Raw genomic sequence first — 10,506 nt, forward strand, 5'->3', positions numbered from 1 at the left:
ACAGAGTGACAGTCGTTCTCAAAAATAGATAAATAAACAAACAAACTGAAGGCTGGGCACAGTGGCTCACACCTGTAATCCCAGCACTTTGGGAGGCACAGGCAGGTGGATTGCTTGAGCCCAGAAGTTCAAGACCAGCCTAGGCAACATGGTGAAACCTGGTCTCTACTAAAAATACAAAAATAAGCCAGGCATGATGGTTCATGCCTGTTTTTTCCAGCTACTAGGCGGGCTGAGGCAGGAAGATCACCTGAGCCTTGGGAGGTTGAGGCTGCAGTGAGCCATGATCATGCCACTGCACTCCAGCCTGGACGAGAGTGAGGCCTGGTCTCAAAATAAAATAAAATAAAATAAAATAAAATAAAATAAACTCAATATTTAAAAAAAACCTGTAATGCTTCCTTCCAATGCTAAAATTGTATTATTTTAAGTATATTTTAAAGAACAAGCGATTCTTGTTCAGAGTCTTTAAAATTAGTTTTAAAAATCTCATTCGTCGCTCGCCCTCTCCCTCTCCCTCTCCCTCTCCCTCTCTCTCTCCCTCTCCCTCTCCCCTTTCTTCAGTCTCCCTCTCCTTCTTTTTTTGGTCTCCCTCTGTAGCCAAAGCTGGACTGTACTGCCGTGATCTCGGCTCACTGCAACCTCCCTGCCTCGGGCTCCTGTGATTCTCCTGCCTCGGCCTGCCGAGTGCCTGGGATTGCAGGCGCGCGCCGCCATGCCTGACTGGTTTTTGTATTTTTGGTGGAGACTGGGTTTCGCCGTGTTGACTGGGCTGGTATCCAGCTCCTGGCCTCCAGTGATCTGCCTGCCTCGGCCTCCCAAGGTGCTGGGATTGCAGACGGAGTCTCGCTCACTCAATGCTCAATGTTGCTCAGGCTGGGGTGCAGTGGCATGATCTCGGCTCGCTACAACCTCCACCTCCCAGCCGCCTGCCTTGGCCTCCTAAGGTGCTAAGATTACAGCCTCTGCCCCGCTGCCACCCCGTCTAGGAAGTGAGGAGCATCTCTGCCTGGCCACCCATCGTCTGGGATGTGAGGAGCCCCTCTGCCAGGCCACCCTGTCTGGGAAGTGAGGAGTGTCTCTGCCTGGCCGCCATCCCATATAGGAAGTAAGGAGCGTCTCTGCCCGGTCGCCCATCGTCTGGGAAGTGAGGAGCGCCTCTGCCTGGCCACCCCGTCTGGGAAGTGAGGAGCGCCTCTGCCCAGTCGCCCCGTCTGGGAGATGAGGAGAGCCTCTGCCCGGCCGCCCCATCTGGGAAGTGAGGAGCGCCTCTGCCTGGCCGCCCCGTCTGGGAGGTGAGGAGTGCCTCTGCCTGGCTGCCACCCCGTCTGGGAGGAAGTGAGAAGCACCTCTGCCCTGCCGCCCCGTCTGGGAAGTGAGGAGCGCCTCTGCCTGGCCGCCCCATCTGGGAGGTGAGGAGCGCCTCTACCCGGCCACCCATCATCTGGGATGTGAGGAGCGCCTCTGACCGGCCGTCCTGTCTGGGATGTGAGGAGCGCCTCTACCCGGCCACCCATCATCTGGGAGGTGAGGAGTGCCTCTGCCCAGCTGCCCCGTCTGGGAGGTGAGGAGCGCCTCTGCCCGGCCACCCCGTCTGGGAAGTGAGGAGCACCTCTGCCTGGCCACCCCATCTGGGAGGTGAGGAGCGCCTCTACCCGGCCGCCCATCGTCTGGGATGTGAGGAGCGCCTCTGCCCGGCCGCCCCGTCTGGGAAGTGAGGAGCGCCTCTGCCCGGCCGCCCCGTCTGGGAGATGAGGAGCACCTCTGCCCGGCCGCCCTGTCTGGGAGGTGAGGAGCGCCTCTGCCTGGCTGCCACCCCGTCTAGGAGGAAGTGAGGAGCGCCTCTGCCCGGCCGCCCATCGTCTGGGAGTTGAGGAGCACCTCTGCCCGGCCGCCCTGTCTGGGAATTGGGGAGCGCCTCTGCCTGGCTGCCACCCCATCTGGGAGAAAGTGAGGAGCGCCTCTGCCCGGCCGCCCCATCTGGGAGGTGAGAAGTGCCTCTACCTGGCCGCTCATCGTCTGGGATGTGAGGAGCGTCTCTGCCTGGCCGCCCCATCTGGGAAGTGAGGAGCGCCTTTGCCCGGCCACCCCGTCTGGGAAGTGAGGAGCGCCTCTGCCAGGCCGCCCTGTCTTGGAGGATAAATTCTTCTGCCTTGTGATGCTGTTGATCTATGGCCTTTCCCCCAGCCCCCTGCTCTCTGAAACATGTGCTGTGTCAACTCAGGGTTAAATGGATTAAGGGCGGTGCAAGATGTGCTTTGTTAAACAGATGCTTGAAGGCAGCATGCTCTTTAAGAGTCATCACCACTCCCTAATCTCAAGTACCCAGGGACACAAACACTGCAGAAGGCTGCAGGGACCTCTGCCTAGGAAAACCAGAGACCTTTGTTCATGTGTTTATCTGCTGACCTTCTCTCCACTATTATCCTATGACCCTGCCACATCCCCCTCTCTGAGAAACACCCAAGAATGATCAATAAATACTTAATAAAAAAAAAAATCTCATTCGTTTTGAGAATCCAAACTAAGTTAACCATTCTTTCATTCTCTTTTTTTGAGACCGAGTCTCGCCCTTGTTGCCTAGGCCATAGTGCAATGGTGCTATCTCAGCTCACCGCAACCTCCGCCTCCTGGGTTCAAGTGATTCTCCTGCCTCAGGTTCCTGACAGACATGCACCACCACGGCTGGCTAATTTTGTATTTTTTAGTAGAGACAGGGTTTCTCCATGTTGCCAGGCTGGTCTCAAACTCCTGACCTCAGGTGATCCGCCTGCCTTGGCCTCCCAAAGTGCTGGGATTTCAGGCATGAGCCACTACGCTCGGCCTGTTTTTTTTTCTGAGACAGAGTCTTGCTCTGTTGCCACTGCTCCCAGCTGTTAAGCATCCTAAAAATATCACACTGCATTCTTTAAAATTTCTATATCTTTAATATACATAAATGACAACACAAATATTTATACTAAAATAGTATTTACATAATATTAAAATTTTTAATACACCATAAAATAAAATCCCTGCAACACTAAATTACACCATCTGGTTTCATCTACCAGCAGATGGCAGTCGAGACCCATGGATTGGAAATTTTGATTTTATAATCACTAGAAATGAATCCAGTCCTGCACTGCCCAGCCCGTCCCCTGCTGGCTCCTGTGGCTCTGCTGTTTGGGGGAATCATGATGAAATTGTGGCGGCATGTAGAAGCTGAGCCCCATTGCATGTCCTGGGTTCTTTTTGCCTCCCTGTTACCAGGAAACGGAGGTGAGATTAAAAGATGAAAAATGTGGCTGGGTGCGGTGGTTCATCGCCTGTAATCCCAGCACTTTGGGATGCCAAGCGGGGAGGATCACGAGGTCAGGAGATCGAGACCATCCTGGCCAACATGGTGAAAGCCCGTCTTTACTAAAAATACAAATATTAGCTGGGCGTGGTGGTGCGAGCCTGTAGTCCGAGTTGCTCGGGAGCATAAGGCAGGAGAATCGCTTGAACCCGAGAGGCGGAGGTTGCAGTAAGCCAAGATTGCACCACTGCACTCCAGCCTGGTGAAGAGCAAGGCTCTGTCTTAAAAAAAAAAGGAAAGAAAGAAAGATGAAAAATGCTGGGACTTCTGCTGAGAAAAAAGAACAAAGTGTATTGATCTTATGCCAGGCCCCATGCCATGCCCTAAACATGGACCATCTTATTGGATCCTACAAGGGTCCCATAAGCTGTTGGACACTATCATCATGATTTGACAGGGAAACTGAGGCTCTTGGCTAAGATTCCTGACAGCAACACCAGCCCCTGAATCCTCAGCAGGATCCTTCACTTAGGTGCCGTTTAAGTAGGTTTCTTCAACACAGGGAAGGTCACTCATCACCTACAGGCACTTGATCTTTATCCACCCTTTGATGATGTGCGATTCCAAAATCCTCTGCACTGGTCTCTTCCTTGATAGGGAGAGGGGGAGGTGTTATGAGAAAATCTTTCATCGATCTGACCTAGCTCCCCAAAAAGATGTAACTTTTTTTTGAGACAGATTGTTTTTATTTACTTTTTTGAGAGTCTGGCTCTGTTGCCAGACTGGAGTGCAGTGGCATGAACTCGGCTCACGGCACCCTCTGTCTCCCGGGTTCAAGCGATTCTCCTGCCTCAGCCTCCTGAGTGGCTGGGACTACAGGTGTGCACCACCACGCCCAGCTAATTTTTGTATTTTTAATAGAGACGGGGTTTCACCATGTTGGCCAGGATGGTCTCGATCTCTTGACCTCATGAGCCACCCGCTTCAGCCTCCTGAAGTGCTAAGATTACAGGTGTGAGCCACCGTGCCCAGCCTAAATGTAACTTTTAAAATGTGGGATTGAAATATTTAAAAAGTGTTATGGCGGATGCGTCTGAGGCAGGAGAATCACTTGAACTCAGGAGGCAGAGGTTGCAATGAGTTGGAATTGTGCCACTGAACTCCAGCCTGGGTGCAAAAAGACCTAGGTTTTAGTTTTCAAGTGTCCAGAAAAAAGAGTTTGATATATCTAACCAAATAGGCAGGTATTCAACAGCAACAACGGTCTACCTCCAGGTCATAAAGTGACCTGTTGCCACACTGAGGGCAGTAGTCAGTACAGAACAAGATCCTCTTGGGCTCCCTTAAGGCCCTCACTCTCCCCATCAGCTCAGCCCCAAGTTGGGCAAATCTGCTCCGGCAGACGATACCACGAACATCATAACTCTCCCGCGGGGCAGGATACAGCTCCAGGCATAAGTTGTTGAGTCTGATTGTGTGGCACAGCAGGTTCTCCAGGGTTGCCATGGAGATGGGATTTCCACGGAAGCTGAAGGTGGTGAGCTCAAAGCAGCGGCTCAGGGCAGGCAGGATGGCGTTGACTTGGGAGTCTACGATGCCACAGTCATCTAAGTCCAGGTACTCAAGGGTACCTGCAACTTTTTCTAGCAGAACTTGGAGAGGCACAAGGCTGAAATTGGCCAGTCTGGTGCCACTCAGGTCCAGGGTCTTTAGTTGACCAATGCTTGGGCACTTGGACAGATGCTTCAAGTCTGATTCCAAAAGCACACAATTAGTTATTGCGAGGATCTTTAACGAGGTCTTTAGACAGCTGGGGAGAGAGAGCAGGAAGTTAGTTCTGGGGAATCATAGGGGTGAGTGGAGGGTGGTGGGGAATGACTTCAAAGTGATGGATGAAGACCATTTTGCCCAAGCCCAGGGTCATTCTGATTGTCTGATGGTCAACACTTAGGATGCCGCGTGATGAAGAACTTTGCCACTGAGGTCAATTCCATTTTAGGCCCGGCGCAGTAACTCACATCTGTAATCCCAGAACTTTGGGAAGCTGAGACGGGCAGATCACTGGAGGTCAGGAGTTTGAGACCAGCCTGGCCAACATGGCAAAACCCTGTCTACTAAAAATGCAAAAATTAGCTGGGCATGGTGGTGGGCACCTGTAATTCCAGCTACTCAGGAGGCTGAGGCAGGAGAACCGCTTGAACCCAGGAGGTGGAAGTTGCAGTGAGCAGAGATTATCCCACTGCACTCCAGCCTGGGTGACAGAGCGAGACTCTGTCTCAAAAAGAAGAGAAATAAAAAATCCATTTCAGGCTGAGTCTTTTCTCCATCATTTATAGGAATGGATCAAGTTCACAGAATCCCTAAATCTTCCTTTCCTCATCTGTCAGGCAGAAAACCACATCTCTGTGCTCCAAGAGCCCAGTGGAGATGCAGGCATAAAGGACAAGCCCAGGCAAGATCATGCAACATCAGCTGGGGTGGGTGGGCTGCAGGCGTCCCTGACATACCTGTATCATCAGCAAACCATCTATCACTTTCACCATTCTTTGTGCCTGTTCCCTGACCCTCCGTTTCAGAATCATGCATTTCTCAGGTAATTAATTTACCTGGAGCTCAAAACAACCCGTTATGACAGGGAATTAGACATGGGATCATTCATGTTCACCAAGCTGTTGAGCACAGAGCTCATATTCTGAAATGTGCAGGTTTGCTGAGCATTCCCCTCTTCAGTGCCCACTTCACCTCCCTACTTCCCATCATCTTCTTAAAAATTATCTTGTTTTGGCCAGGTGCGGTGGCTCACACCTGTAATCCCAGCATTTTGGGAGGCCGAGGCAGGCGGATCACGAGGTCAGGAGATTGAGACCATCCTGGGTAACATGGTGAAACCCCATCTGTACTAAAAAATACAACAAAAATTAGCCAGGCGTGGTGTCGGGCACCTGTAGTCCCAGCTACTCGGGAGGCTGAGGCAGGAGAATGGCGTGAAACTCGGGCAACAAAGCGAGACAGAGCAAGACTCCGTCTCAAAAAAACAAAAAAAATTATCTTGTTTTTGGGTTGGGTGTGGTGGCTCATGCCTATAATCCTGACACTTTGGGAGGCCGAAGTTGGTGGATCACCTGAGGTCAGGAATTTGAGACCAGCCTGGCCAACATGGTGAAACCCCATCTCTACTAAAAATACTTAGCCAGGAATGGTGGCCCATGCCTGTAATTCCAGCTACTCAGGAGGCAGAGGCAGGAGAACTGCTTGAACCCAGGAGGCAGAGGTTGCAGTGAGCCAAGATCACACCACTGCACTCCAGCCTGGGCGATGAAAGTGAAATTTCATCTCAAAAAAATAAAAATTATCTTGTTTGTATTTTTTATTTATTCTTTTTTTAGACAGGGGTCTTTGCTATGTTACCCACCCTGGTCTTAAACTCCTGGGCTCAAATTATCCTCTTGCTAGCACTATCCAAAGTGCTAGGATTACAGGCATGAGCCAGCATCCCTGGCCTATTTCTCATCATCTTAACTTAGACACACATCCTCAGGAAGAATTCACAAATGCAGCCTCACTAAATCTGAACCCTCCAGTAGCTAGCTTCCTAGCATGGCAGCCTCTCTATAGCATCTATCCCAGCTGATTCCTATCTTCATTGGGATGAATGTGTGATACCCACTTCCAACAGGAAAATGCACTGACTTTCTAGTGTCCCCTTTACTGTTTCATCCTCATAGTCTGGCTCACAGTAGATGCCCACTAGCGTTTACTGTAAAAAGAAAGGCTCTGCTGTGGTCTGCAGAGAAAGCTCACCACCCTCCCTCACCTGAGCAGCTGGTCCAGGTGGCCTTCAAGGAAAGAAACCAAGTTCATATAAAGCTTTTGGAGGCAGCGCAGCTTGAGGAACTGAGAGGTGAACTGGGTAACAAATTCCTTCTTCTGCTCTGGGGAAATGTAGCGAAAGACATCTATGTCAGAGAGAACGAGCTTCTGAAGATTCCTCATCTGGCCGAGGTGTGGGGTAAACTCTGCCAGGACGGGCAGTGTCCAATTGCAATTCATTTCCACCTCCTGGATACAGTCTGGGTTGACTGTTTTCAGGATGTTTCTGATATTGTGGAGGAGCATTCCCAACATTTTCAGTTTCTTACAGCACAGGTGTACTAAACCTTCCCTCTGCTTGACCCATAGAAAGAGGCAGGTGAGGTATTCATCCAGAGTCCTGCTCTTGAGGCAAAGGTCAATGAACACAGTCAAGGGCTGCTGTCCTCTCATCCTTGGACAGTCCTGCACTAGTTTTCTGTTCGTCATGGCATTTGGTAAGCACCCACGGGCCATGGCTTCGGACCATACCACCCAGAAGTTCTCACTGACATTCTGTAAATCCAGCACTTGAAGTTTCCACCTCCTGAGGAAAAATAGAAGAGAGGCTAAGAATTTAAGGACTCACTTCTGAGGCTGGGTGCGGTGGCTCACGCTTGTAATCCCAGCACTTTGAGAGGCCAAGGTGGGCAGATCACGAATTCAGGAGATCGAGACCATACTGGCTAGCATGGTGAAACCCCGTCTCTACTAAAAATACAAAAAAAAAAAAAAAAAAAAAAAATTTAGCCGGGGGTGGTGGCGGGTGCCTGTAGTCCCAGCTACTCGGGAGGCTGAGGCAGGAGAAAAATGTGAACCCGGGTGGAGGAGCTTGCAGTGAGCTGAGATCGTGCCACTGCACTCTAGCCCCAGCCTGGGCAACAGAGCAAGACTCCGTCTCAAAAAAAAAAAAAAAAAAAAAAAAAAACTCACTTCTGAACTTATACTTCACATCCTGGATATCAGCTGCTCTCCTCCCTGCTTCTTTTCCCTATCTCTGACTTTTTTCCACCCTGTTTTACCATTGGATCCTGCCCAGTTCCACTTTTTTTTTTGAGACAAATTCTCCCTTTGTCGCCCAGGCTGGAGTTCAGTGGCGCAGTCTCGGCTCACTGCAACCTCCAGCTCCTGGGTTCAAGCAATTCTCCTACCTCAGCCTCCCAAGTAGCTGGGATTACAGGTGTCTGCCACCATGCCCAGCTAATTTTTGTATTTTTAGCTGAGTTGGGATTTCACCATGTTGAGAGGTGAGGCCAGCTGCACTTCCTGGGTCCAGTGGGGACTTGGGGAACTTCCCTGTCTTACATGAGGATTGTAAAATGCACCAATCAGCACTCTATAAAATGCACCAATCAGCAGGATTCTAAAAGTAGCCAATCGTGGGGAGGATTGAAAAAAAGGCATTCTGATAGGACAGAAATGGAACACGGGAGGGGACAATAAGGGAATAAAACTTGGCCACCCCAGTCAGCAGCGGCAACCTGCTCAGGTCCCCTTCCACGCCGTGGAAGCTTTGTCCTTCTGCTCTTCACCATAAACCTTGCTACCACTCACTCTTTGGGTCCGTGCCATCTTTAAGAACTGTAACACTCACTGCAAAGGTCCGTGGCTTCATTCTTGAAGTCAGCGAGACCACCAACCCACTGGCAGGAACCAATTCTGGACACAATGTTGGCCAGGCTGGTCTTGAACTCCTGACTTCAGGCGATCCACCTGCCTCGGCCTCCCAAAATGCTGGAATTACAGGTGTGAGCCACTGTGCCCAGTCTAGTTCCCACTTTTAGTGGTGCCTTTCAGTACCACTAGAAGAGAGGTTCCTGTTACCTCGGTGGACCCTGGGTGGTGAGCAGTCCTTTCCCTGAGGAGCTGGGCAATGGCTAAGGCCTCTCTAAGCTTCCTCACCAAATCCATCAGAAACCTGTGGACCCTCCTTGGACCTCCTCACTCCTCATGACCCAGCTGTTCCTTCTGTTGGACACCTGGGCCCTCCCCACCAGCCCACTTGGGCCACCTCACCTGAGACGAACCCCATGGGTAAGCAGTGCATCAAGCCCATCGAGCACAGCTTGGAGGGTCTCCAGACAAGGCCTCTTCATCAGAGACCCCAGAGGAAGGCGGTGGAAAGGCCAGGCCTGCACCATCAGCTTGAGGGCCTCACAGCGTCTCCTGCTGAAGGCCTCCATGAACAGCGGGGGGAAAAGTTCTGTGGGCAGTTCCTCCAGGGTGGAGATGGCCAAGGTTTTGTCCCTCAGCAGGCTCCGCCCCGCAAGCTCCAGGAGTCTGGGTGGAGTCCGGATGCTCATCTTCATGAATCTGCAAGGAGAAGTTCCAGAGGACAAACCCAGAGAAAAGGCATCACTCTCAGGCCAAGCCCATGCAATCTCATGTTCTCCCAGAGCCAAAGTCACTGCTCTGGCAACGGTGAAAGAGCCCTCAGTTTACTCCAATTCTACTCTGTGCTAAGTGGCCACAAAGCCAGGCTTCTGCCTCTGCTGCATCAGCATAAGCATCTCCCAAGCAGTGAGGAGGCAGGGCCACCACTATCCCTTCCTTCCTATTCAGTGCTTATCCAGTGAGTAGTGAGTATGGAGGAAACTGAAAGCTAATCCCTCCTACCTTTGGGGGAAATTTCTAATTACTCAAGGTTCTAAAACAATGGGAATGGGAGTGTCACAAGCCTACATGCCTACATTCTCTGTTCCTACAGTTAGGAACATTCATGGGGTGTCCCTAGAATAGGTTCTATTTGTTTTCTTTTCATTATTTAAGCTTTCTTTCTCTTTCTCTCTCTCTTTCTTCTTTCCTTCTTTCCCTCATCCCTCCCTCCCTCCCTTTTTTCTTTTTTCTTTTTTGACAGGGTCTTGCTCTGTCACCCAGGCTGGAGTGCAGTGGTGCAATCTTGGCTCAGTGCAGCCTTGACCTCCCAGGTTCAGAGGATTCTTCCACCTCAGCCTCCCGAGTAGTTGGGACCACACGCATGCATCACCATGCCCAGCTAACCTTTTAGTTTTTGATGTTTTGTAAAGACAATGGGTTTCCCTATGTTGCCCAGGCTGGTGTTGAACTCCTAGACTCAAGCAATCCACCTGCCTTGGCCTCCCAAAGTGCTGGGATTACAGGCATGAGCCTCTGCCCCAGCCTCATTATTTAAAATTTCAGTGGGAAAATTTGAAAGCTATGTGACAGTGTTATGGATCATTTGCAAGACAGAGATGTTTCCATACACACCTCTTACACATATTAAAAATGAACCACTTTGGCTGGGCATGATGACTTGTGCCTGTAATCCCAGCACTTTGAGAGGCCGAGGCAGGCAGATCATTTGAGGTCAGGAGTTCAAGACCAGCCTGGCCAACATGGTGAAACCCTGTCTGTAC

The 10,506-nt window shown here is 50.8% G+C and overlaps 1 protein-coding gene across 1 annotated transcript; it reads right to left on the bottom strand.

Moving 5' to 3' along the window:
* Positions 1–4,528: 4,528 nt before the first annotated feature.
* PRAMEF20 (PRAME family member 20) lies at positions 4,529–9,447 on the bottom strand. Its single transcript, XM_054448354.1, has 3 exons — positions 9,146–9,447; positions 7,095–7,676; positions 4,529–5,090 (listed from the first exon to the last, which is right to left on the bottom strand). Exons 1-3 carry the CDS (start codon positions 9,436–9,438, stop codon positions 4,529–4,531), a joined length of 1,437 nt encoding a protein of 478 aa, XP_054304329.1. The 5' UTR covers positions 9,439–9,447.
* Between the last annotated feature and the right edge of the window lie 1,059 nt (positions 9,448–10,506).

This window comes from Pongo pygmaeus, chromosome 1 (assembly GCF_028885625.2).
Source record: "Pongo pygmaeus isolate AG05252 chromosome 1, NHGRI_mPonPyg2-v2.0_pri, whole genome shotgun sequence".
Classification (NCBI taxonomy): domain Eukaryota; kingdom Metazoa; phylum Chordata; class Mammalia; order Primates; family Hominidae; genus Pongo; species Pongo pygmaeus.

Bases quoted from the DNA above. Each gene is read 5' to 3' on its own strand.
- PRAMEF20 (XM_054448354.1), bottom strand. From the start codon at position 9,438: ATGAAGATGAGCATCCGGACTCCACCCAGACTCCTGGAGCTTGCGGGG. The intron at 7,677-9,145 runs GTGAGGTGGCCC...ATTTTTCCTCAG, and splicing joins ACCCATGGGGTTCGTCTCAG to GAGGTGGAAACTTCAAGTGC. The intron at 5,091-7,094 runs GTGAGGGAGGGT...CTCTCTCCCCAG, and splicing joins CACCTGGACCAGCTGCTCAG to CTGTCTAAAGACCTCGTTAA.